The sequence below is a fragment of the Falco rusticolus genome, chromosome 5, assembly GCF_015220075.1.
Source record: "Falco rusticolus isolate bFalRus1 chromosome 5, bFalRus1.pri, whole genome shotgun sequence".
NCBI lineage: Eukaryota > Metazoa > Chordata > Aves > Falconiformes > Falconidae > Falco > Falco rusticolus.
This window is the reverse complement of record NC_051191.1, coordinates 63,185,079-63,213,036: the sequence shown is the minus strand read 5'-3', so window position 1 is coordinate 63,213,036 and position 27,958 is coordinate 63,185,079. Positions and strand designations below refer to the sequence as shown.

The following is a 27,958-nucleotide window of genomic DNA, read 5'->3' as shown; positions in this document are numbered from 1 at the left end:
GGTTTGCATTGTGCGCTAAACAAAGGCTGCAATCTTATAAGGGACTTAATCATGCCATATGATCAACCACATCTTGAAACACAGCTGAAACATATTTCCCTCAGAGAGAAATATGTCACAAAGACAAGTCAGTAAATGGAGCAAAACACATGGGAGTTGATCATTAATAACTGATTTAATTCAAAAGCTGTGTCTCCTCTTTTCAACCCAGCGGTAGGCAACCGATCTGATCAAATGCTGAGGACCAGGTACATGGTACTTGAGTGGAGATACTCAGCCAAAGGTCCAGCCAGCCTGGCTGATGTAGTCCAGCTCTCAGCAGATACAGCAGTATATGTGAAAGTAGCTAGGACATCTTCATCTACAGCTGCTCTTCTTTCAAGGGCCACATCCAATTCTGTTTCATCCCATATACGCTACTCCGTGGGTGAGTGACCATAAGAAAGTAGAACCTGGTCTGAGGAGTGAAGCAGCGATCCATTGGCTTCACTCTTCTGCGGTGCCACTGATGATGTGCTTGAAGGAGAACGGAGAAAATTTGTACCCAGCTCCCACATAGAACTTGTTCTGGAACTCAACCCTGGGGAGGAGCAGAGCCATACATCAGTGCTGCCCATGGGCAGGACCTACTGCCAGCTGAGAGGCTTAAACGTGGCACCCATGGGAAAAGGGAGGCCATGAGAGATGGTGGCCTCTGAGCCAGGAACACGGGCTTCTTCTGGAGCCAGCAGTGAGAGACAGGCAGCCCAGGGAGTGACCCAGCACACATCAGCTTTGACTTCCCATCAGTCAGCCTGGGAATGCTCCTCATGAGGCCAGTCAGCAGGACCTTGCCTGCTCACCAAACTGCTTCTAGCAGCTCTGAGAGCTGGGATAACTGCCTGCTGGTTGCACACCCTGGTGGGAGACAGATGTCTCCCCCTCCCTGCACAATGACAAGCAACTGCACCATGTTTGCCTTGGCAGCATTTGTGGGTTGTGGCGGGATGTTACGTGGTGGAAAAGGCCACAGCTTGGGTGCTCAGGCAGGATGCCAAGTTGTGGTGGTGGTGAAGGGTGATTTGTTACCTTGGTCTTGCTTTACATGCTAGCCTGTATGGTACATCCCACTGCCGTCCTTGCCTGGAGAGGTGTCTAGTTAAGGCAGACATGAGCTAACTTGAAACAGGATTGCCACAAAGCCAAAACAGTTTGGAGCTCAGCCTGGGCTAATGGCACAAGCACTGACCCAGGTTTTCAGCAGGTTTTCCAGCCCAGGCTGACCTCTTGCTGCCATAGGTAGACCCCAGCTGTCTTGTTTGATGGTAGCCCTGGGTGGGATACACAACCAGTGGTGCGGCTGTGGTACCTTCAGACTTTAGTGTGCAGGTCTAGGTGGCCTCGGTGGCTCTCTATGTTTACCAGGGCAGAACTGCAGGTTGTTATTTGCCTCCTGTGCCCACAGCCACCACAGGCTGAGGAGAACAGGCAGGTTGCTCCAGGGAGCAGCTCAGAGATGGAGCAGGAAGCTCTGACCTCCCTTCGGAGGACTCTCCCTTGCTTCATTTGCCAAAGGGGACCGATGTCCTAATGCATAGGTACTAGCGCAGCATGTCGAACGCTGTCTAGTGTGGCCATTTGTTTCCACAGCCTGATCCCTCCCAAAGACTGCTCCGGGAAAAGCTCCAAAAGACCGCACCACCTACCAGTGCAGACGCAAGGCATGCAGGAAGGCTGAGAGCCCCTCCATTACAAGCAGGATGGCTACCGTTAGCACTGCAAATGCTGCAAAGATAATGAAGATGACGATGAGGCCAGCCCAGCCACTGTTGTTGAATCCATTGTGCATCACCATGGTCCAAAGGACCTCTGACAATTCTGCAAAAGGAAATAAACAGTGCTAAGCAACAGCTGTAGACAGACATAGTGCACAATCTGGCAGCTGACCCATTTTTCCCAGTTAGAAGTGTTGGCTTGGGATAAAATGCACATGTCAGTAAAATGCACATGACAGTAATCATGTATGACCACCCTGCCTCTCCATAATGACTGGGGAAGGAAATTGGATGCAGATTGTTTTCCATTGCTCCTCTTCACTGTGTTAGAAGCTGATGGTGCTGTTTTGGCTTGGCTTTGCATCACAAGTCCATGTAAGCACACTACCAACTGCTGTTACCCTGGGATGATACAGTCACCAGTTTAATTTTTACATCTTTAACATGGCAGATAGGCAGTATATGGATCCTTCTAGGATTGCCTGCTGCTAAATCCCAATGAACGTGATTGTACAAGCTGTACTGACTGATGCTAAGACCCACAGGAGACGTGTAATTCCCATTTGTTCTCCCAACCACTTCTCTTAGGGTGTCATGGACAAGCTGGGGGGGGGGGGGGGGGGGGGGGCGAAGAAGAGGCACAACTGGTTGGTCCCACCCAAGCTGTATTACCAAGCTGTATTAGTGTTTAGGTTTCTTGCATGATCTTGAAGATTTTTTCTCCTACACAAGTTTATACCAACATTCACAGCACTGGTATATATGATGTGTCCTGTCAGCTTAATAACCTATTCCTAACAGCTACCCCAGTCACACAGGATAGACTCAGGACCAAGAAATTTTCCCCCTGTGATACAGGCAAAGCAAGGACTTGGCCCAGCTCTGCTCCATCCATATGCTCCACCAGTTCAGCCTTCCATTTTGCTAGTTGTTAGTCCTTTAGCCACGTTCAAATTCAATGACCTGTTACTTTAGGTGACAAAAGATGCAAGGGATCCCTCACAACTGTTGTCCTCAGGAAAAAAAACCTCCTGCCAATGCTAGTTTGTAAGACTGTAAAGGAATATGGTGGTTTTCCAGGCAGAATTCTGAAATAACACATAGGACTACCCTTAGCGAATCTATTTAGTTGGTTTATTTTATTTTATTTAGATATCTGTCTGCCATGTAAAGCTAATGTGTGTTAGCTTCCCCTCAACTCCTACTAAACTCATTTCTGTGCCAAGAAGTACAGCTTACGCCTGTCAATCCATGGTGTGCCCCTCCTTTTGTTTTTCTTTTTTGTGTGCCAAATTTTTTAGGGCAGGCGCAACTCCTAGCCAGAGGCAGTACAGCAATATTAATAAAAAACATTTCAGAAAAATTAGTCTCAAAAATCTGAAGTTCCACCCTGAGGCAATTTTTTAGTATTTGAGCATTTTTTTAATCTTAAATCAAGACAAAAGATATTGAAATGCTGTACATTTCTCATGGAATGTGAGATTCCACTAAATGTTGCTGGGGAAAAACCCAGTGAAAATGACAATTCCAGGCATCTTGAACAAAAACTTTTCTTTCTAGTTTGCTGAACCAAATCAAAATAACTGTTTCAAGTCATTTTGACATTCATCTGCATATCCTAAGGCTATAGTAAGTGCCTTTTGGGAAATGAAGCTATGGTTTCCATACTGCCGTTCCCTCTATGGATTGGACTACTCATTTGGGCTGCACCTCCCACCATGCTACGCACCAAGTGAACTATTCCGGGGGGGTGCCTACAGAGCAGGTGGCAAAGGGGCCCTGGACAGTATATGCAGTCAGGAGCTCCCTGATATATAGCTGTCAGGGATCACCACTGAAAACTGAGGAGGTCACCATGAAAAGCTTGGATTGACCTGACCTGAAGCAAAACATTCCGAGACACAAACGACCACAAGGAGAACTGTAACTTCATGGGGAAATTTGCAGCAATAATCAGATACCAGCAGAAGCAGTGATTGGCATGGAGCTGCTGGTGAGGTAACTATGGGGTAGTCAATCACTCACGTGCATGGGCTAAGCTCAATGCCCAGAGCCGCAAGTAGGATGCTGTGTTGGAGATGCAGCCAAGGCAGTATTCAATGGTATGGATAGCTTGGTGGACAAATGTGTCTCCAAAATCAAACTGAAACAACAAAGCCAAACACATTTTATTGGTTCTTGGTTCAGGGCTTCCTGGTTAATAGAGCAACACTCCACCAAAAGCTCTTCATACTCCTCCCTTTTCCTTGCTATGTTCTAAGCAACATAAAGATATTTTCCAGATAAAGAGACTGGTCTGAAAAGTGCCAATTCTGTATGATCTTCCCATACATTCTCCCTAGACAAATACAATTTCAGTGAATTTCAGGTTCAGGAACCAGCTCATATTCCAGTCTTACTATTTCAAAGCTTTAGATGTCAATCCAATTGCTATCATCTTTGTGATTTCTTATAGGGACAAAAAACCTTATATAAAATCGTGGGTTTCAGACTATCTGCCTATGGACATACACATTTTGGGAGATAGCACTGAATAAGCATATCTTCTAAGACTGTGAAGATTCTCTGTGACCGGGATATCCACACTCAATACTGTTGGTACTCCCAACTGCTACAAACACTTTTGTTACTTTTTTTAACTGTGTTGCTGCACACTGCAGAAGATCTTCACAATATTTGCCAAGGAAGAACTTTCTTCCTAGCCAACACTGCAAGCTGCCAACTTTTAAATGCTCATTTGCAATTTAAAGGAAGGAAAGCTCACTGACACTTGGGAAACGCTTGACCTTCTCTGGGTGCAACGTGGAAGTGAAACAACCGCCCCAGGGGAAACAAAAGCTTGAGGTTTGTAAAAAGCTGATGTTTGTAAGAATGCCTGCCCTTACCAAGAAGCTTGAGGTTTGTAAGAATGCCTGCCCTCACCAGGCAAAATTAAAGGAAAAGAAACAGAGGAATTCATTCTATGAAAATTCAAAGCTTAATCTGTTTGGAAGCACAAATTGTTGCAAGCGTGTGTCTTGGTATCTTTTTAAAAAGAAGGTCTGGCAGCTCTGCAAAAGCTTTCTGCTTGACTTTGTGTCTGCTAATATTGTGTCTGTCTGAATAATTTTCTGCCCACATTTTCTTACCTCTTCATCATCATCATGTCCTTCATGACCACCACTGTTGTCTCCATGGGAACCTTTCTTGGAGGAACTGGTCTCTGGAACATCTACCTCATTTTCACCTCCAGGGTTTCCTGAGATGGCTTGAGACTGAATCTTTCAGAAACAAAACGTAGTATGTTTTTTGTGTCATGTTAGAGGCTGATACCAAAATGAAGCAGACCATGGCACAGAACTCCATCAATAATCTCATGACATGTAATATATGAAGGACTATATCATGAACTTGAGGACAATTTCAACAATAGTCATCGTGGACCACAGAAACTGAGTAGTCCTGCTGAATGGCTAATAATACTTAAATATTTTCCATCCTAGAGCATTTTCCAGTGATTCCAACTAATATGGAGCTAGTTTCTAGTCTCACAATGCACCCTTTATACCCACCATGAGAAGATCTATCACTTCTGGCAAACGAGAGAACTGAGGCACATTAAAGCTGATGATCTCAATCAGATGGGTGTGAATCAAAGGAATTAGCATCAAGTGAAAAAAGAAATGGAGACTGAAAGGATCAGGTGACTTGACGAAGGTCACACAGTTCTTGGGATACAGACAGAAATACGATTCAGACCTCTTGATTCGTTTTAAACTGACAAAAAAACCCTCATGACAACCCATTTTCTCTCTGTAATCATTCTTTACAGAGGTCTTCTAGAGGCCCAAAAAACCTGATCTGAGCCTCACTGCAGAAATGACAGCACAGCATAAGGGTAGCCTTATAGCCTGTAACAGTCCTATTACACAGCACAACCAAACAAGGACCTCACAGCTTCTGTCAGGTTCTGCCCTGTCATCCTTCATAGCTTCCAGCAGGCTTCATGGGCAAGGTCTCATGATAACATATTGTTTCCTATTGCAGCAGTAATCATTGTCACACCCGCTTTATCTTTACTTTACCTGAATGTCAGCACAGAGAACAGACTTTGTTGCAAACTTATAAATCTGGGTAAATGTAAGATGCGATCAGACAGCTAACATATGAAAATTAGGAACAGAAATACGGGGGCATAATAGGAGGTGGGGAAAAGCTGTCAGATGTTGCTAGCATAAAAGCAGGAGATGGAGTCAGCCATGTCAAGCTTTCATCCAGATCCCAGAAGAATGACAAAATAAGAAATTACAGCACAGAGGCAGGGCTGCAAAGGTCTCCCAGGGACCTAGCTTTCAGCTATAGGTCAGAAGTGACTGGGTTGGAAAAGGTCACACAGCACAACCAGCATCTCTTTCTTCAAATGGAAACATCTGTGCCCTATAAAAGGTACGCCAGGCACTAACTCTGACTATAAAGAGAAGTAAATCCTGACAGACAAGTAAAGTCCTGTTAGTGTAATAAAGGAGAGGATTAAAGAACAACTGGGAAACTGCAGCTGCTGCAGTTATGTGCTGAAGAGCTGGGCAAACCACAAAGCCCATGGGAAGGAAGGCTCTGTTAATTCAAGGCAATCACTTTGGGAGAAAGCAGTGCTAGAAAGCAGGCAGTGGCTTTTAAATCAAGCCTCTCCTTCAAGTGGTGTTGATCTCTTCAAGGCCGGGGTGTCGCAGATGCCCCGTTCCTACAGAGCAGCCAGCCAATGGTTTGTGGTGGTTGTGAACTGGCAGCTGAGGTCTTTGCCCTGTCTTTGCTTTACAAGCACTTCAGTCTTCCTACACCTGCTCGGGTTTTGGTTACAACACTTGAAAGAGCTCAGAGCCAGCTTAACTCCTCTCTCAACAAATAGGATATGGCCTTGTAAGCAAAGCTCCTGCTTCCTATGTAGGTGGTTTAGCCAAATGTCCATACACATGGTCTTGGCACACATGCTGTAAAGCACAGTTTGAAATCACCAGAGAAACTGTGAAATCAGAGAAAAGCCAGAATTAGATCACTGCAAGCAGTTTTTGGGGTCTGTCTCCCCAGCTTTGCTGTGGCTGTACTGAACCCTCCTTGCCTGATACACATCACTTACCATGCGCTGTGCTTTCTGGTGGTTGGCTCGGAGGATGAAAGGTTTAATTAAAAGCATCCAGGGAACAGCAATCAGAGCAAATATGACCAAGAAACTCTGCACTTCTTTCTAAAAGACAAAACAACAAGAAGAGCAAAAAGTTACCTGACGTCCTTTAGGCAACTACATGTATGGCTAGAAATCTGATTCTATAAAATAATACATTTTTAATACAATAGATATACTCCCTCTATTGGTTGTGTCTCCTCTGCTTGTAAGGACATGAAAACAAATGTATACTACTAAAGATTCCAGATAGCACTGCCTGCTAGAGATGCTTGGAGACTCAGAGATGAAAGGCTTTCATGTTGGAAAGGGTTAATTTTCCAAACCCCAGTGTTACTGACTTGAACCTGGCTGTCCAGTGTCCCAAGTGAATGTCCTAACTGCTGGGTGAGCCAGGCAGCCTGCCTTGCTTTGGTCAACATAGAAATGCTGCAGTAAGAGTCAAGTCATCCAGATCATCAGATCCCTGGAAAGCAGGGAATCCAGGATTCACTCCACATTTGCAATGTCAGAAAGAAATTGAATCCCCATAGCTTAGGTTTGAATAACACCTTGCCCCCACAATATCAGGTGTTCTTGTTGCAGTGTGCCACCCCTATTGCTGTCCTAAAATAACTGTTTGCAATTTAAGAAAAAACAAAACACAAACCAAGAAAACCCCAAACTACAACTTTTGCATTTTTTAAAAGCTGGCTTAGATCTCTGATCACCTTATAGTTGGTGTCATAAAATCTTTGCATTCAGACTACTACAGGTGGATGGCACAGACCATTGCTGGTGGTGTAGGGGCATAGGAATATGAGAAAAAAATTACCATCTTGGAAAGGTTTTGGGTTGTTACAAAGCAAAATGCTATCTAAAGACATTTCAAAGGGTGGGAAAACTGTTTTCCCAAACTGCCCTGCAGCCTTAACGCAGTTACTTGGAACTGATCAGGGCTCTCTACTAACTCTGACTCACCAGCAGCCCTAAAACTGAGCTCATGTTGATGTGCCTAAGTGTGCCACTGTATAGATATAGATGTATACATGTGGCTGGAGGCAGCATTTGCTTGCAGATTCTTCATTGATGCTGCTGATGTAAAAATCAAACAAGAAAAAAAAAATCCATGTTTTGAGCAAATAAATAGAGATGACTTTAAAAGAAGTTTTCTCTTTGGGGAGACTTTTTTGCTTTTGGGTTTTTATTAAGTGCACTCCCCAAAGGAGATATTTCTAATAAAAAGCTACTAGAAAATCCTCTAGCTACTTCTGTTTTCTTAGCTGAAAATATAAAGCTTTCAAGTTCTCTGAAGATGAAATAAGAATTATCAAGGAAAGGACAGCCTTGCTTTGCCTCTTACACCATGCCCAGACTTCAGGACAGCACATCAGCAACACTCAGCTTTGGATCTCCAATCACTCTTCTTTCTTTTTTTTTTTCCAAAAAATGTCTTAAATTACATCATTATTCTTGTAAACATGATACTAAATATGAGGTTTCCTCTGCATCACTGACTGATAGCTTCTCTGTCCTACCAGTCTACAAGGCAACGTGAATAGCAGAAGAACAAAATTATCTTGCGCAACTGGCTTTTGTGATTGAACTTCTGAGCCTGTTCTCTATCTTCGTGCTCACTCTCCACAACACCCACTGCAAATCCAGAACTAGCTGGGGTAGATTCAAGCTGCTTGATCCATACCTGATGCAGATATAATGGAGCATTTGAAGTGTCACCATAATTGAACAAAAACATATTGATGAAGTGGATGAGGATGCTTGGTGCACTCTGGGATGAGTGGACATCAAAATGACACCATTTGAAAATAATCATGAAGACCAGGTAGCCAAAAAGAGAGATAATAAAAATCATCTCTGGAATGAACTGAAGGATAATGTTTATGTATTTCTTGAAGTAACTGGAATGAATCAGGAAAGACAACTACAATTAATATACTAAGTATTAATAAAAGGTTGCACCCAAGTATGGCAGTACTGTACACTGTTTAGTCTTTGGAAAATAACGTAAGAAACAAAACTATCACTAGTCAAGAAAGTAGTCTGTAATTGCAGTCTTTATCAATGAAAGCCATTATTTAAGCACAAAAGATTTGTCATACTGATTCTTTTCAGGTTTTTGTACTTGACCCACCAGTATCTCAGCACATCAAAAGATGACTGCATTGAAATAAAAGCCAATTTTCAGAAGATGGCTAATTTACAAAGTTAAGCATTATATGCTGAGGAAGGTCAGAACAAGGTGTAGAAACCAATTCTGTAGGGGCGGTCCTCATCTCTGTCATCTACAAACACCTTCAGTCCTTGAAGGTCACTACCCTTCCAGCTTTGGCGAGTCTCAAGACAGTAGTGTTGGCCCCTCCACTCTACCACCATTTCTTATTTTTCATTGCAAAATACAGAGGCAGAGGTATAGGCATGCATAGACCCACATATTCTGGCCAAAGGGCCAGTAAGTCGGGCAAAAACCACACACATACTGTGCAAGATTTCAATGTGCTTTGGACCAAAAAACTTGTCTTTCAAGACCAAAATTTCAATAGTGGGGGGTGCTATATATTTTTAATTTAATGTACTTTGGTATTTCTGCAAAATAAGAATATAGGAGGGAAAGCGAAAAAGAGACTTTATCCAAGAGAATATCTGCAATGTGATGGCTGCCCTTCTGGCCTGCGGACTGAGTGCTCTGTACCAACAGTGGTGAGAATCAGCCACTGTGTGGGGCATTTGTACTCACACTGGGCAAAGGGCAAAATTCAAGTCATTCATCTGCGATACAAGGCTTTCTCTGAAAGAAGGACACTATCTTAGCAATGAGGACATGTGCTGCAGCAACAAGCTTGGTGAAGCAAACTTACATGTGGTTGAAGAGACTGAGTATCACCCCAAAAATCATATGCACAATCCCTATGACAACTGACATCTTCATTTTGTAGGAGTTCAGGAAAGTCAGCTTGTTGGATGCAATGTTCCAGATCTTTGGGGAAAGGAGCAGAGAGAGGCAGAAGATTTTCAGGTGTTTGATCAGTAATAGATTTGTGGAAGCTGTTGCTTTGACACCATCGATTTACTCAAACCAGTTCTAATAAGACGACAGCAAGCAATGGAAATCTAGTTCCTTATAATACTTTTCACTTTGCCAGTCTTCTCAACTGAAATATATAAAATATCATCCTTATTTTAACAGAGGAAATAGCAGCAACTTAAAATGATGTAAAGACTTTACTTCAGTCCTCCAGAAACCAATGGAAAGGCTGGTAGCACAACCTAGATCTTTTCACTGTCATTCTTTGCCCTTAGGCTGAGTCATCACCTTTAGCAAAGGTGGAAAGGCAGAAGAAAATCCTTCCTGCTGCTATGCAAATTTGTTCAACCCTCACCAGAGAAGTACCGATGGTAGACTGTGTTCAAACTTTTTGTTTGAACAAAAAAGCCCTCATTCCAACTCTGGCCGTAGAGATCACATTATCACTTGCCTCTCTGCAGCAACTTTTCATCTGTGTTAGGACAGTAACCATATGTCTCTTCTCAGTCCTGCTTTTTTTATGCTACAAAGCTTCCAGGTTGCTTCTCCTTTCTTCTAAAACTTCCTAGACCCCAAAGTATTCTGAGATGGTAAGGAGATACCCCTTTTCAGACACTAAATATAGTACCTGAACAGAAAGGAGGAAGACAGTATTATTTGGAAGGCAAAACATTAGCTTATGGGCCTTTGTCCAATGTATTTTGCCACCTCTACAGCTACGGAAGAGATTGCCTAGCCTCCTCATCTCAGGGTGATTCCTTCTTTTCAAAGGTACGCTTCAGCCAGGATTTGCAAAATGCCATCCGTCCTTCTGAGCAGGTGACAAGGAAAATTTCCAGGCGGGGGCTGGCTCCTTTCAGTCTACCCTTTCCTTGCCAGCACTTGTTCAGCCATTCCTCCTTCCCAGCCAGGGGTCCTAGTCACTCGAGCAGGCAGCAGCCAGTGTGGAAGAGGGGCTGGCCTCGGTTAACCTAAATTAAGCATGTGTCAGGGCAACATGCAGAAAATTCAGCTTCCCCTGTTGTGACTTCCTGAACTGGGCTGTCTACGTCCTGAGCAGAGCTTTAGAGCTGGGTTTGTGAAAAACTTACAAGGTCAATGTCTCTGCAAACCAGGGGAAGGCAGTGTTTCTTTGTGTGACCAACTGAAATGAGAGTGCATCCAACAGAACAGAGGTGAACTGGCTAATACAGAGATTGAAACAGGAACGCTTGGTGTTAACAACAGTTCAATACATGATAAATAGAGAATGGCAAGAAAAGGGAAACAGGAAACAGAAGAAAATGTGGATAGGTTAGCTAATACTAGCATTTTCCTCACACTTCATAAAATAAGTAGACTGCATGGAAATCAGGACTTTGCCTTCAAACTTGTGAGGTAGCTCTGGAATAGGTTAAGTACTCAAGTAAGGAAACCGAGTCCAGCAGACTGGTGACAGAGTAGAGACTGCAGCACAAGAGCACTCTCTGGCAAAATCGACGTTCCTTCTTGCTTACCATTTTGCTGCTGCCTGTGCAAAAGTGTCAGCAACATATATCCTTGACTGCTAAAGAAAAGCATCACAACAACTACGTAAAGAACAGCCAAAGAGCAAGAAGCAAAGAGCATGGCTTCTGGAGAGAGAGCGGGGAGCTACTGATGTGCTTGGTACGGTGAAACAGGATTGAAATATAAATTATCTTAGAGCAATTTAATTTAATTACCGGATCTATTCCAAATGGATATGGATTTCCAGAGTAGACTCCTGGGACTGCTGGATCCAACTGCAGCACCATATTGTCCAGAAGCACATCCTTACTGCAAGAGAAAAGGGAAATGACCTTTGCAGCTTAATCTCACTGTAAAAGCTGGTGGTATATTTATGTGAGATGTGCTGAGGACTACCACATGACACCTGTCACCAGTGCCAGCCTTTCTGTGAACTGTTATCCTGGGCCTGTGTGCACACGTGTGGGTGTAGATGAGTCCTATGCAATAACAGTCTTCACCACACTGATAATTCTCTATGCATCAGCCCCAGACACCTGCAGATTTTTATGCACATCAGTGCCTGAAGAAACAGGCGTGTTCCCGGGGACTCTACATTTCCATTTCAATAGTGAGTTCATCTGTGCGTGTCAGACAAAACCTCTGATTCATTCATGCTGCATCCACAGCGGGGAGTTCTTCCCTTCCCCGCACAGGCAGTCACCATGTCTTTCTTTCAAAGCTTACATGCTCCGTTCGGTGTGTTTTCATTTGTTTCCCACATTTAGCCACTTACTTCCAAGTGCTATTTTTAAACATGGGGATGACATGCCAGGAAGAGCCAAAGATGTTAATGGATTTGGAGAAGCAGTCGTTGTAGATGAAGCCAGTGTACATGGAGAATATGCCCATAAGCAAGATCAGGTAGCGCCCGCTGAAAAAGGTGTTCCAGATCTGCAGGGGGAGAAGGCAGTGCCAGTGACCAAAGTACCTGCAGTCCCATCAAACGGTGGGCCTCGGCCAGCAGCAGACAATATTGTACTGGTCTATGTTTATATGTATATATATATAGATACGTATACATATAGATAGATACATATATATATGTATGTATCTGTATATATATATGTAGATACATATATATATCTGTATCTCTGTGTGTGTGTGTATATATATGTATATGCAATATTCATAGAAAACTCTGGTTCCCTGGGGCCCATCCAGGTCTCTGTGTAGAAGTAGGCAGAACTACTTCCCTAATCTCTGCCCCATGGGCATTTTTCTAAGGATCTCCATTCTGCCTTTGGGAGGCTGAATGCCTCCTTTATCAAATGGGAATGATAAGCCTTTACCTACGCTGACAGGGTAAACCATCTCCCTGGTACTCACCTCATTAGTGCTTTTCTGGGCCAGAAGGCTCTTCTCATTAATGACCATCCAGAGTGCAAAGCCCAGCATGACAGCACCATGGCCACAGTCCCCAAACATCACCGCAAACAAGAAGGGGAAGGTAATGATAGTATATGGAGCTGCAGGAAGGAAAGGACAAGTAGTTCAGCTCCTTCTGAACAAAAAGGCCTCAGCAGAGAAGGTGTCCTCCCCACTGGACCATTCCTGACAGCTACTGCCCTTAAAGGCCTCCATGATCCTTCCCCTACTCACGAGGCAGTCGGATCTAGTGCAGAACTAGTTTTATCATCAGAAAGATTGTCCAACTGTATGACCTGCATCTTCCTTGCAATTTTAGCCTTCATTTCTTGTCTCACCATAATAAACACCACGTGTAGACATTTGCATGCTGTTTTGCAACAGAGTAATGTACTTGAAATTTACTATCATATTTCTCAGCCTCAATAACTTGGGTTTGTCTGATCCTTTCCCCTGGGCCCCAATTTCTAGGTTTCTGTTCATCCTCAGTGGTCTCTGAGATGCTCTACCATTGTTTCTTTTCTCAGGTCCTTTTGGTCTTTTTTTTTTACCTCAGCACGATGAGCTTAACTTATATTTGCCTTGTGAGTTTAGGTCTTTTCCTCAGAGCTGCTATTTCACCATCTGTTCTCCATCTTGTACTTGTCTAGTTCATTTTTCCTGCCACAATTAATCCATGAAGACTGATGGCCAAATTCTTTGCCTGAGCAAATCCATGCATATGCACCACACAGTATCAATTTTTAACAGCAGAAAATATGGCTCAGGTTTCCCAATCAGCAATGAGTGCATGTTTTGTGATAGTGACAGAGCTCAAAGGCTTTACTTTGACCCTAACAAGCCAGGTGCTCAATTTGTGTTACTGAGTATTTCTCACCTGGGTTCATCTCCCTGTAGTTGCCCACACCATATGCATCCACTATGTTCTGAAATCCAGCTGTGAACTTGTTGGTCCTGTTGAAGGTGGGTGGTGCCATCCTGGTGTGTATAGCAGTAAGGATAGGGGCGATAGTAGAGCCACTGCGCTCCTGAAAACCCAGTGACAAGGACAGACACAATCAGGGTGGCTAGCAGAGAAGAATCGGTCCCACAGCTCCACAGTCCGTGTCCAAACATGCACATGCAACAACATGAAAGCTGGACTCAAGGGTGTCATATCTCAATCGTTTTTCTAATATCCAGATTTTTCTATTTTCTGTGCTATTGATTTGTTCAGGGAAAGCTGCCAGCACTGCTGACTTGTGGGTCAGTCACAAACCTGCCAAGATTTAATGCTGGCCTTAAGCTCCCCAAGACCAAGCAATCAGGCAACAAACTCAACGTTAACTAAAACAGAAAAGGGAGCCCAGCATTACAGTAACAGACAGAAGCCTGAACATACGCTCAACATATAAACAGTGCAGTTAGGGTGAAAACTCCAGGGACGCAAAATGCTGGTCTCTTACCATTCCCTGATGGAGAGCTTTTTTTATCCGGCCAGCATCAGCCACTGGGAACCAGATCTCTGCAATGACGCACTGCTGAGTGACGTCAATGTTACAATAATTCAGGATGTAGTAGATGGCCTTGATTTTCTTCACCTTAATCCCCCAGGACCACAAGTTGGCTGCTGCCTCATGCAGCAGTCGCTGGCGGTGGGACTCGGTCTGGGTTATCACCTGTAAGCACAGTACAGGCAGTGCTTGAAACAGCAAGGCATAGTGGCATCATCTACTCAGGAGTTATTTGGGGAGGGCATGTGGAAGAATGGGAGAAGAATGAACACATGGGGTATTCTGGAAGCCAGCATATGCAGGTCTGGAGACAGGAGCACTTGACACCCAGTGCACAATGCTGTTCCCTAACGACTCTCCCTGCATGGCCCTGAGCCTCTGTAAGTGTAGAGGAGACCACTGGGAGTTACTGGTTACACGGGACTGGCTCCCTACCCAGTTGCTTACACACTGGGCACATGTCACCATGTGCTCCTACCCTTCCATCTCCTGTTGGCAGTACTGTGCCACGAACTTTGGGCCACATCACATCCACAAGTGTACTTGTACTGCTAGAGCTTCAGCTTATGGTCCTGATAGGACCTCCGTGCATCATGTGGCCATCACAGTGCTGCTGCAAAAATGAGCAATGGAGATAACACGTTAGGAAGATAACCTGTGTGGTCTACAAGCGCTGAAGAAGCCTAGTGGTTCACATTGCTGCAGGAATAAAAGCCAGTTTGGAAGCAGACCTGTGTGCAGGCTTGGCAGTCACAGGCATCTGCAGAGGAGGTGACAACAGGATGTCAGCTGCCAGATGGGCCACCTCAGGTCCCTCCTGCCTCAGGACCCACTGACTGTCATGTGTGACAATAGAAAGGTCACAGGCAGGAATCCCTCCAAAAGGTATTAAGTCCTGATACAGTATATGGATATACAAGCTACTGAGCACCCGTAGCAACTGAACTTGCAATTTTCAGCCCTCTGTTAAATATTGCAGTAAAGAGGTTGGAGATTTGTAGTTCTATAACAGCAGTCTTGGCTTTCCATTGCTAGTGTGACAAGTGCCCTGACTTCCTCAGTAAAGAAAACCTAATTTAAATATTAAAAAAATCTTTACGGTCCTCTCTGACCCCGGTATAGTTGTACTACAGCTGTGACTGAACAAATCTGCAAGTTGCTGAGGGAAACCATGCTGTAAGAACTAGATGACACCATTTTAGACAATATGCAATTTGGTTACAATACCTGTAGCCTGCTGATGACCTTAGATGACATCTTATAGCCCCATATCATAAGTTCTAAACCTCTGACCTCTTACATGGCCAACAGCAGCAAGTAGTTTTTGACCCCTCACATGGTAGGCTGTACCCCAGCAGCTCCTAGGGGGTGTAAACGGGCAAAGCAGAGCACAAGCACTGGCCTCTGCATCCAGCAAGGGGACCACTCCTGGACTGGTGGCTTCATCCCCAGCCCCTGGCCAGCTCTGCACAGTCAGGTCCCAGAACAAGCCTAGGATCTGGCCATGACCACAGGGTTTCAGACAGGAGAAATATCTGTGCAGGTCCCACATGCAGGGTTCAGACCCCAGTAAAGCCACTGCCACTTACTGTGTTTAAATCCTCGATCCTTGTGTTGACTCCATCAAGCATTTCCCGGCGCTCGGTGGCAGACTCTGGACAGGGATAGACGGTGGCACGAAATCTAGCCTCAGTGAGAGAGAAGTGAGAAACACCATTTATTTGACTGACTTTTTCTTCCTCTGGATTCTTCTCAGCACAAAGGCTGGGAAAGCAGCCTATTCTTCACCCAGCAGTAACTTTCCTTACATACTACAAAGTTATACCTGGTCTACCAGAAGGGTCCAAAAAGGTACATTTATCTCTTTATGAGAAAAAGGATCGCTTTGCTTGTTGCAGCTGAGAAAACACTCCTTCTCTCAGATGCTACAAGGTGTACGGTATTTATTACACAGCAGTCAGCCCTAATATTTAGGCACGTCTCTTAATGCCCCCACGAGCTTCTTGAACTGCAAAGCTGAAAAACCACAAATCCCCTCCTGGCAAAGGCAGCCCCATTAACGCTGTTGCCAACAGATGTCCCTCTTGCACCGAGGCTGGAAAATCGCCGTGTCGCTGTCCCTGCACTACCCTCCGCAGTCACTGGGAGAAGGCACCGGCCGAGCTGCTGCTGCGCGGCCAGCGAGCACCCTGCCTGCGTGAGGCTGTGTAAGGACAGCACCCCGTGTAAAACACCCCACTTCCCGCACCTCAAAAAAACCCAACAACCCACAACCCAACCCCAAAACCAAACCACTAAAAAAACCCCCAAACCCAACAACAGAAGACTGTATTTCCAGGGTAATACAAGAGGAGGATGACCGTACCGTACAGCCAGCTCTTGGTTTCTGGTCCATCTGTTTGGCTAGACAGCTCAGGAGCAAGGGAAGGATGGGTGAAGGTTTTTAAACACCTGCGAGTGGTATCTGTTACGTCAGCTTAGATGGGGTCAGGCCAGTATAAATACTTTTATAAGCTTACCCCTAAGATATTTGGGAGATTCAGTTGGTCTGTTTAATGTGGTACAATAAAGACTAACATGGGCTTCTAATAGGTGAGTGAAGGTCTTACCTCCATGCATACTATAAATGAAGCAGTATACAACGTGACTTTCTACTACAGCTGCAAGCCACACTGGTGCAAATGTGTTTACACTAGTACGGCACACTGCAGTGTTGTAAAGCCACTATATGAACCTCATACAGCCAATTCACATGTCTCTGAAAAGTGCCCAGCTACCTGTCCTGCCTGCAAAACAAGTCCCAGAGGATACTTCATGCACAAAGAGCAGGTAACAAGGTCCCACTGGGACCTCACAAAACACAAGGTGCACCGCTGCAAGGCTCTGTGCCTACAAGCTTTAACTGAGCTGAGGTGCTGCAGTGACTAAAATAGCAGAGATCCCTCCGTATTTTCCTACTAGGTCTGTTCAGCGGTATCTAGTGCTTGTGCCAGCCCTGCCACTTCAAGGGCATTATAAATGTTGTCCTTCAGTATTGCCCCAACAGGTCTGCAGGAAGAGATCACTCCTCTTTGCAGAGTGGAGATCTCCTGCCCACCTAAGGCAATGCACTTCCACCATCCTGCGGTTAACGCTGAGTTAGGGTTGCTGAAGGGCTGCCTTTCTGCACGTGAGGTGAATTAAAAGATGTAACAGGGTCATAGGGGTCTATCCCTCCTTAAGAGACAAAAACGTGCATGCTCTGTGTACAGATAAGCATCATGTTCCAGCGTTGTCTGAGCACAGAATATATCACCACTTGCTCTCCAAAATAGTTCAGGCACACACACAAGTGAGGACAATTGTAAATTGAACAAAACACACTGCCATTTCCTAGAGATCAGCCCTGAGCTGTGTGTAATGACAGCACGTGCTCTTCAGCTAAACTTCCCTTTCCAGAATAGAATCTCTCCTCACTCAACACCTGGTATTTGTTTCCAAAGGTTATTCGCCCTACCTAATTATTTCCATCTTCTTATTCTTCACAGTTCTTAGTTCATCTTTAATAAGGATTTTTAATCAAACTTGAAAGCTTATTCCTCCATGCTGTACAGTTCCCCTGTTTCCAATAACGTTATTGCCGCAGTGTTGCTTTGATCTTTTAACAGCCATTTTGCATACTGAGTATCAGCTTTGCCCTAATGGCACAGACATCTCTGAAAGCTCCAGGAGAATTCAGCAGGGAATCCTTACATTGATAAACCCAGTTTAGTATTCACATTAGCACTGAGGCAGCCGCAAGAAAAGGAGGAAAAGGAAAATTCTTACATTTTCCTCCTCCCTGCTCCCTCTACACCTTTCACTAATAAATTTGTGCATGGACTTAATGCTCATGAAATCAGCAGACTAATGTTACCAATTAGAGTCAAGCAGAGGCTACAAGTGTAACCTGAGGCACACCGCTCTGCAAACAAATCTTAGCCTGCCTTGCAGGAGACTGGCTTATACCAGTTCCATGACTTTTGCAGGATATTTACTTGCCATGAATGATGACTTAGTGCTAAGCAGAAATGTCCTGCTGGGGCTGGAACAACGCTGCCATCTGCTTTAGGTATAGTTAACCCTGCCTTAAAGATGGAGCAGACCAAAACATCTTGGCCTGTGTACCGGGGACAGCTGATGGCCCACAGAGCACAAAAGGAGAGCCATGGGATTAATACATTTTAAAAACTGCTGCTCAGCAAAACATCCATATATACGTGCATATTAGCAAGCAAAAAATGTGAAAGGGAGAAAGCAAAGACATAAAGGATGATTTCAAGTGTAGCCTGATTAGCTGGCAATAAACAAAACCCAGTGCACTAGCACTGCAAAGGACATCCTGTGAATTTGTCTTAGGTAATGTTTTCCTTTAGTTACAAGAGGCTGAGAGAAACCAGTCAAAGTTCCTTTCTATGAACATACCACATCCGTGCCACTAGCTCATAACAGCTTTGCATGTCATGGCCCACTCCGCAGGGATCTGCTCACACTTCCAGTGCTGCCTGGCCTCGCAATCCCAGCTGCACCCCACTGCAGAAGGTGGCACCTCTGGTTTGGATGATTCTGGGTTCAATCAATAATGAAAATGCTGACAGACATAGCATTGTCTGTTCTTTTACACCCACCCCAGAAAAATGTATTGGCCTTTTGACTGCAGGGAATTTAAAATGCTGCGGGGGGCGGGGGGAGATTCCTCCAAAATATAGCGTGTGCAGCACCCTGCAAGCAACCCCAGCCAGCTCAAAATGTACGGCCTGCCAGTTTGCAAGGTAATTGGCACAGGAGCAATGCAATGGGAAGTGTTCACCACCAAAAACTGCCCACAAGTGCAGAAGGGGAGAAGGGTACTGAACAGCATCTAAAAAGCCAGCAAAGAAATGGGACATAAGCAGGAAACTGTGATCCAGAAACAGAACAAGACTAGCTGAACGCTCAAAAGACCACTGGCAGCAGCAGCCTGATCCCGCACAGTGGTGGTGGCAAAACTCCCTCCGTCTCTGAGGTTCAGATCAGAAATCAGTGGACTGAGGAGCTAGGAGTCTTTCCCCAGCCATCCGTGCTCCTGCGGCTGCTTTATAGAGGGATGCCCACCTCAGGAGGGCTGAACTGCTCCCAGGATGAGGACTGCCCTCCACAGCCTATAGAAGGCATCTTGGAGGGTCCCATTTCTAGCTTTAGGAATGGCTAATACTCCCCAGGGAACTGTCGCTTCATGGGACTGAGGTCAATTCTCCCAGCTGGATGAACTGATCTTCCTGCTTTTATTCTGATTAAAGGCAGGATGTAAGGAAAGACCTGCCCTGAGTGCACGTGTCAGGTACGAGCAATCGCTCACTCCCCACACAACCTCGGGCAGCCCGCGGGCGCTCGGCTGGCCCCGCATGGCCTAGGGGCAATACCAGAAATGGATTTGGTGACAGCAGACAGATCCCCTCCTCAAATCTGATTTACACGGCAACAAAGCCCGTCAGTCATCTGCGTTATAAAAGAGTAACAAAATATTCAACGTGAATTATCTTTTCAAGGTGCTTAACAGGGTGGAAACAAGTCAAATTGTATGAAGCTTTCATTTCTTTCCTGGGCTCTGTCTCTGATTACACAGATATTGCTCAAAGGTCTTGAGAAAGGGTTGAATAAACTACAGCATCGTCTTATGATGAAATGCAGGAAGGCTTGAGAGCAGGCTGGGGATTACTATGTTCCCAGTGCCCAGGTTAGGGCCTCCAATTTCTAGGGGAAGGATGCTGACTATTTCTTGAAACCCAGCCCCCTTTAAAATGTCCCAAGTTAAAAACCTAGCAACTGAAGCTCCCAAGATCTTTAAGCCACTTTTGAAAATTTAGGACTTCGATTTCCAAGTGCCAAGGTGACAGATATCTTTCATGATTAGGAGCAACAGAACTGAGGAGCAGAAGGGAGCTCAGTGGCAGAGCTGACAGTCAGAGAGCTGGAGATCTGATCTTCAGCTCCAAATTCAGCCAGCCTGGGCTGACAGGTCAGCACCTCTGCTGGAGCCACTGCAGCTTGCCTATGGGTCTGCCTTACCCATCACAAATCTTCCTGATCTTTTGTTTAAGCTGCTCTCCTTGATAGAAGATAATGAACACGTTCTTCTTCACCTCTTCTCTCTGCAACACAATTCAGTCATAATTTAACACACCCCAAGCAAAGAGTCCAGTGCGGAGAGGGTGGTGGGCGTTCTTTCAGCAGCCTCTCCAACTGGGTTGTTCTTTTCCTCCAGCCCCCATTTTCCACCAGCAATATTTTCCCTAGATGCTGCTTCAGGGACCAGGCACAGGCAGCAGCTCTGTGTTATGGGGGAAGGAGCAATGTGGAGAGGTAGGGACCGGGGGTCTGCCGAGGCTCGGGGCTCACCCCAGAGACACCAAGGGGAACTGACCCTCTGTGGCCAGCCCCAACTGCGGGCAGCCACAGCTCACCTCCCTGGTGGTCCCTGTAACACAGCCACCCTGCTACGGCACACACACGTCTTAACCAGGCAGGAAAAAGGAGCCACCTCAATAATGGCAGAAGGGGAAAGCAATGCCAAAAAAAACTTCTGCCATTGTCAAATTTTCCCACCTTTCTTCCACAGGCTGCTTTCAGACACCCAGCTCTGGTGAGGCAGCTGGTGCTGCAGCACAGCCGGGGCACCAGTTCTGTTTCTGCATCTCACAGGCACACACGAAACCAAACCAGGTTGGTACCTACTGTCACAGGGTCCTCCAGGGGGGTGTCCATTTCAGTGTACCTCAGGTAGATGTTTCCCCTGCAGGCTCGCCACAGTAAACGCTCAAAGGGTATCATCCTTTCCCTCTTTATTACCCCTGCTGTGAATCTGAGCAGAGTTAAAAGATAAAGAAATTACAAGCCCATTCTAAGTCTTTTAGGACCTGTAACATGTGATTTTACAGTCTCTTGTTTTCTAGTCTGTGATAGCCTGCTGTTGCTGTAGGCACTTCTAGGAAAGACCTCCTTGCTCAAGCCTGGCTCTTATTTCAATCTACTGACTTTATCCTGTTGTTCTTTCTCTACAGCATTGTTAAGCCCTCCCCAGATCAACGGAAAAAGAGGATGAGACAATTCTGGCTAGAAATAGAGGAACGGAGAGGTGCTTAAAGTCACACAAACAGAGAGTGCCTGAATGACAGAGGTAGGAGGTAGCAATTCTGAAGTAGTGGTTTATTTTCACTCCCTCCTGTTTTCCTTTTCCCAGAAAGCATCAGACTGCACCTTTGAAGTGCAGCATGACATGCTGGTATACACCCACCAAGGCAAGCTCTCTGCAGGCATACACTTTACTCAGAGTTGAACAGGACTTCAGAAATACCAGCATGAGCAGCTAAGAAGATGATGCCGGGAAGAGCACCATCACTGAGTTTCACCACACCTAGCTGATGGAGACACAAGGGAAAGCTGTCTGAGTCTATGCTGTCCACCGAGTTACTGTCAGCAATACGCATAGCGCTGCCTCCGCTCCACTAACTCTCACCCTCAGCACCACTTTCCATTGCAGACAAAGCCCAGTGCAAGCAATCCCTTGGCTTTTTGCTGTGGTTAGACATCCATTCCTGAAGGCCAGGCTGGTACAGAAGCTGCATGTGAGATGCCGTAAGATAACAACTTTCAGTCAATAGCTACTAAGGGCTCACTGTAACTGGTGGCCTGGAAGCAGAAGTCCATTTGTCCCACTGACCCATAACCTGACCATAGCTTTGATGATAAATAACTTCAGATGACAGTCACTCTTTCATCTTCATGAAGCAGCTACGCTGAAGAGGCTGACTAACAACCTCTGCTAAGAACCTGAAGGAAGTGTGCTAGTGTCACAGCCACGCAGCACAGGTGGGAAGTCTGGCCAGGCTGGGGGCCATCACCAATACACACCCCAGCTTGGCAGCTGCAGCAGCAGGAGTGCTTCTCAGCTCCAGCAGTCCAGATGTGTCTTCACTGAAAAAATCATCTGGCAGATTGGTTTCTGCCTGGAAAACATTAGTTTTAAAAAACTACTCAGTATTGCCAGTTGGAAAACTATTTCAATGGTTTTTCCTGACATTTCCCCCCCACAAAGGTAGCTTTCCACAGAGATTTAGGCTAAAGAAAAGAAAAGGTAAACTATATCTTAGTAACTGAAAAGCATAAATGTCATTTTCAAAGAGATCTGGGAACCAAGTTCTTGAGCTCCATTGACTAATGGAGTGATGCAGGCTCTGAAGTGACTGAGGTGCTTTTGCAAACTTACTGTACTGGCTTGTGGCAAAGACCAATGGGTTTTGATTAACAATCAGTAACAACAACACACCGCAAATGAAAACGCCAGTATTTTCAGGAGCTTCCACATTCCTGTTGGAAGAGTAAAGAGGTCTCTCACCTCAAAGAAGTCCTGGGTTTTCTTCAGCAGATGTCTGAGCTCTGTCAGCTCAAGGAAGTTCTGCTTCAGTGTTTGCTGGTTCTGGTTTGCTTCCAGCAGCTCAGCTTCAAGTTTCTCCAGCATGGTCTGTTTAGGGTCCAAGCACATTCAGAAAAACTCTGAAGTAGACCAATGGCCCTTTACCAAGCTGATATCAAACCTCAAACAATAGATGGTTGTTTCTTTTCAAGGGGCAATACAGAAATATTCAATGAGAACCTAATTAACACTGAGTTTGTAGGAAGATACTCATCAACATCAACACCTCATTTTCCCATTGCCACGTTCCCTACTGGGTGCTTTGTCCTTTTCTGGCACTAGAGTTGTGACTTACCCAACCAAAGCACAGGCAGGTAAGTGGGCACGTGGCGTAGGTGTCTCAGCCTGTCTTGGCACCTCTGTGGTTCCCCACAGGACACCTCAGACCCCAGGTGGACTGGCTGTCAGTCTGCTGACAACAAAAGCAGCCTACAACACAGCCGTTAGCAGGTTCATTAGCGATAGTCCAAAAATTAGGTGAGGATGTGGGTCCAGGAACACACCAGGAAACTACCTTGCTTGTGAAGCTGAAGCTCTTGGAAAGCGTGGAGGAAATCCATCAGTAAACTTAGCTTCCAGCTGAGCTAGAAGAAAGCATCCCTTGCACACCCAAAAGCAAGGCACAAATATTTGTTTCAGGACCAAATATTGTTATATCACAACCATACTCTCACCAGGACAGACAGCTCTCGGGTTTTTATGCAGTGAAGCTGGTTCTAACATCAGCTCTCCTGGATAATCACCAAAACCTTCTTATACTTTCCTACAGGATGAAAGGGGCATTCTGTGATGGTGATACCTTTCCATTAATATGTGGGTTGAGAGGGATCTTTCACCACGGATGGTAAAAAGATCAGGCTCCTTTAGGAACATGCAGTAAGACCGGCCTTAACCTAACTGCTGACAGCGACTCGGGGAGCACCTCCACAGGCAGGGAAAGCTGTGCCTCCTCCTTGCAGGGGAGGGCTGTATCGAGCGCATTACACAGACAACCTGGTGCATAACCCCTTTTCTCTCCTTGGCCTACTCCAAATTTGTTACCTCCATATCAATCATTTCCCGAGGCAGGGGGGTCTCTGGGTACTTTTCTAGTTTGACTATTTCAACGTTGTCTTCCATCTCATTTTCCAGAAAACCTGCAAGGAAAGCACACAGAAGTCTCAATACAGAGCTATCCTTGCTGCATTGTCCTGGTCACCAGCTGCCACTAAGCCCCCTGGTCAGGGCTGAGGCATCACGCTGAGGTGTGACGAGGGACAGCAATATACGAGGGCCATCACCCCAGTGCATGTACACAACCATCAGGAACTGGGCACCCGGCAGCCTCCTTTCTCAGCGAGGATGCTGTTTCTCCTGAAGTCACAGTAGCTGGGTGCCACCTGGACAAGCCCTCAGCCCCAGCACAAATAGCCAGCATGGCACCCCCTTGCTCAGGGCAGCGTGTGAGGTGCACAGCAAGCTCAGGTATCGCTCCCCTGCTCTAGCAATGGCACATGCTGTCACAGTGGCTGTGGTGGACACCGGTGTCATGGTGGGGGGAATGTAGAGCTCACAGGACCCACGTTCATGGGGCAGTGTGCCATGAGCTCTGCTGCTTGGGTTTTAGGGGTTTGTCCCCAGGCTGACGCCTTGGCCATGGGAAGTGTGTGCCAATGGCCGGTGCACTGGTGTAAGAGTCAGGTTATATGGATTAGCTTCCTGCCCAGTCCCAGATTTATCTTGTGATATTATATAAAGTTTATTTTGTATTTTTTTATATATATTAACCTCCTTTCAGTTCAGTTAACCATTTTCAAAACAGGGTTGATAAATAAAAAATAATGTATTGCCCATATGGGGTGAAGTGGTAATTAGCTGACACATGCAAAACATTTGCAGGGGCTCAGATGAAAACATCACCATTTTGCCACTAATTCTGCTCCACAGTGTGAGAGCACTTAACAAAGAAATAAATCCCACACCACCAGTTGGCAGAAAACAGATTGCATTTGACAAGCATTTACTTACGCAGGATCCTCTCCAAGGATTCGCACCTTCTCACTTCATTCACAAACTTTCTCTGGAAGCTGTTGACATTCACATTTAGCTAAAAACAGGAGGGAAAACAAGCCTGGGGCTGGAGGCTGCACATTGCTGCACTGATTTTTAACATCACCAGAGAACTAACACCTTCACTGCAGATGGCCAACACCACTGCATCTTACAGACTTCTAGTGGTGGGGCAATACCCTGGGTTTCCTCATGGCCAAGGACATTGTGGCCTTATACCAGGCTTATTTCCACTCAGCCTTGCTGTGACAGCAGGAGTCATAGATGGACTCTCATGGAGAGACACCCCCTCCCCATTTTCTCGTGGTGGCAAGAATTAAACTTTAGTTGTGCAGAGCACTGGATGGGGACTCAGGGATGGGTCGGGTCTCGGAACATTGAATGGCTTTTGGACTGCTTTGGGGGAAGTCCCGCTCTCACCACGGGCTCTTTGACCACCCTGCAGGTGTACTTTCTCCAAGTGCTTTGAGGGAAGGACAAGCACACCCCAAGGTACATCTCTCATGGATCAACGTACCATCCAGATGATACTCACATCTCTGAACTGGACCAGACCCAGCTCCCCAAGTTCGGCCACGCAGCAGTAGGCAGCCTCCACCTGCAGGAAGAGCTGCATCAGGCTCATTTCCTCGCTCCTGAAGACCGAGGCCATTTTGCCTGCCCGTCTCTGACCTGGCCGTCCGTGGGGCCCTTGGTGGCGGTGGCACAGTTGTCCTTGCCCAGGGAGGTGCCAGAAGGTGCCAAGCACTGCAGAAACATTGGGATCACTGAGTCAAGGTGCTGGAAGCTAACCCATTGCTGCCCATCATGCCCTTTGAAAGGGTTTCTTCACCTCCTAAAAGCCTCCTCAAACCCACGTGAGGCTTCATCCCACTAGAGCAGTGATATGTGGCTCTAAGGTATGTGTGTGACACAGGGAAAGAGAGGAGCCACGGGTCCCCTAGGACAGATATAAATACTCTGCCCTGTCCTCTGCTTCAGACCAGTGCACTTTTATTTGGGTTTTGGATGCTGAGCTTGTGAAAGACTCAATTTCTCTTTGTCTTCCACAACACAGAGAAGAAAAATCATTAGTTTCACCTAGCAATTAGATGGGTGAAAGAGACCTTACTGGTTTTTATCAATTTCATTGGCAGTGTGAACACAACATTGCAAACACAGCTGGAGCGTGTTATATGGGGATGGGGAGAAGAGGAAACTATTTTATTTAAATTAAAACAAACTTTAAGATTTAAAAAGCATTTTCTCCCCAGAAAGGACTGTTTTCCAAATGAGACACATGAAGTACCATGTATTTTGCAAAAGTTCCTTTTGTCTATATGCTTATCGTTTACTTTGAGTAATCTGAACATAAAAATCGCCTTTAGTTGTTCTTGCACGAAATTAAGTGATTAGCATGCACGAACACAGTAATTATTCTTTCTCAGAGAAAACATGCAGGTAGATAGACTTCTTGCATGCATTTCATTTTGTAGCGAGCCTACATTTTATAAATAGCAAACCAAAATCCCTTTCTAACCTCACTTCTATTTGTTTACAGGGATGGGAAGTCAATTGTTCTTAACTCTCTCTGTCTCTCTCCATAAACCTTGTCTTACAACCTTTTTTTTTTAATGTGGATCTAAGAATTTTGTTTATAACATATGAAAGTTTTTTCTTAAACATGAGAGAAACACTGCAAGATAATAAAGGCTTGTTTAACAGGAGTACCGTAGTCACATGTCTGTATTTGCTCTAATTATCAAGTGAGTTTTCCTTGTCATACTTTTTGTAACTATTCACTAGATGATTGAAGATGTTGAAAATACATGATAACTAATAGCCGTTTAAAAGAAAATATATCATGTACGAGCTCCAGTGGATTGAATAAGAATATAATCTTTAAAGTTGGTTGGACATTTTTTAGCAAACTATATTTTTCACAGGAAAAAGACACAAAAGCTGCAGGAGACCCCCCACTACTCATGCAAGAAAGTAAAAAAAGTCCCTACCTCTCATTTTCCAAAAGTTTAAAAGACTTTCCAAAAGTTTAAAAGATCATCAAAATGTCCCATCATAATTTCTTTAGACTGAAAAGTATAAAGAGACTATAGTTTAAATCAGCTTGTATTAACTAAACCTGCAATTACCTTCCATTAGAAATGTTGAAACCTTACAATTAAAAGAACAAAACTCAAATGAAATATTTAGAAATATCCAAGTTAAACTGTTTCAAACCGTCTAAACCCGGGGTTCTACTTTTCCTTGGTGATCAGTCAGTTAAGAACCCCAAAGGCTCACTTTCATCTTGATTTGGAAAGAAAGAAAAATTACAAGTAACAAGAGAAACCTCCTTCCAGCTGGGAGACCCTTCCCAGCCCCACTTCAAGGAAGGCAGAGCGTTCGCCCTTCATCCGTTCCTGCAGTACGGGAGGCTTGCCCAAAGGCACCTGCTGCCGGCCATGCTTCTATCAACGCCACCCACGCCCTCCCAGCCTTTTGCTTTGGCAAAAGAACAGTTAATGGAGAAATCACTCACACTTTCCCCAGTCGCTATTTTCCAGCAGTATCGCACTGCATTAAAATGCACTGGGTTTCAGGCAGGGTAAACCCCGGTGCCGTGGGCTGCTTTGGAGAAGGTGTTACTCAGGTTTACCTCTCAGCCCCTCTGCTCCTTTCTGGCAGGCCCTCTCCCCTGGCAAGGGGCAAGCTGTTCCCTCGCTGGCCGGGCGTCCCGTCGGGTGACAACAGCAGGGCTTGCTTTGCGTGGCTGCAGGCACCACGTCAGGCGTGGAGGGTGGCAAGCAAAGTGCCCTGGCCAACTGTCCTCTCTCACACGGGGCACAGCGAGCCTTTTCTTTTGAATTCACAACTGGTCTGGACCAGAGGAGGGAAACCCTTTCTGTCTCGAAACAACCCCTGGGTGGTCTGGATCCAGTGCTTTCTGGCTCGGTCACAACCCCTGCATCAGGTCTGTGACAAATGCAAGCCGTGTTGAGGCAGCACGTGGCTTGTTGAAACCAATAACAGAGGGTGCCTACTGGGTCACACCGCCCCGGCCACCCGAAAACAAGGGAGAACCTTTGAAACCGGTGGTGTGCAGACGGCTGTGAACCTGTGAGAGCTCATTCGCAAGCC

At 45.5% G+C, this 27,958-nt stretch overlaps 1 protein-coding gene across 6 annotated transcripts; it reads right to left on the bottom strand.

The window, feature by feature from the left end:
- Positions 1-156: 156 nt before the first annotated feature.
- ATP6V0A4 (ATPase H+ transporting V0 subunit a4) lies at positions 157-27,915 on the bottom strand. Of its 6 annotated transcripts, XM_037389870.1 has the most exons (22): positions 27,360-27,589; positions 25,514-25,588; positions 25,377-25,439; positions 24,800-24,878; positions 23,834-23,928; positions 22,715-22,840; positions 22,231-22,325; positions 21,055-21,181; positions 20,389-20,471; positions 15,912-16,005; positions 14,275-14,487; positions 13,707-13,857; positions 12,791-12,930; positions 12,198-12,355; positions 11,638-11,731; positions 9,768-9,886; positions 8,594-8,810; positions 6,868-6,975; positions 4,883-5,014; positions 3,780-3,897; positions 1,686-1,857; positions 157-516 (listed from the first exon to the last, which is right to left on the bottom strand). In XM_037389870.1, the coding sequence occupies exons 5-22, from the start codon at positions 23,909-23,911 to the stop codon at positions 417-419; spliced, it is 2,325 nt and encodes a 774-aa protein (XP_037245767.1). In that variant the 5' UTR covers positions 23,912-23,928; positions 24,800-24,878; positions 25,377-25,439; positions 25,514-25,588; positions 27,360-27,589; the 3' UTR covers positions 157-416. The 6 variants fall into 6 exon arrangements, with proteins under 6 accessions (XP_037245767.1, XP_037245765.1, XP_037245766.1 ...); XM_037389868.1 differs by having other exon boundaries at positions 25,377-25,588; positions 27,477-27,915; XM_037389869.1 differs by having other exon boundaries at positions 157-580; positions 25,377-25,588; positions 27,477-27,913.
- Positions 27,916-27,958: the final 43 nt, after the last annotated feature.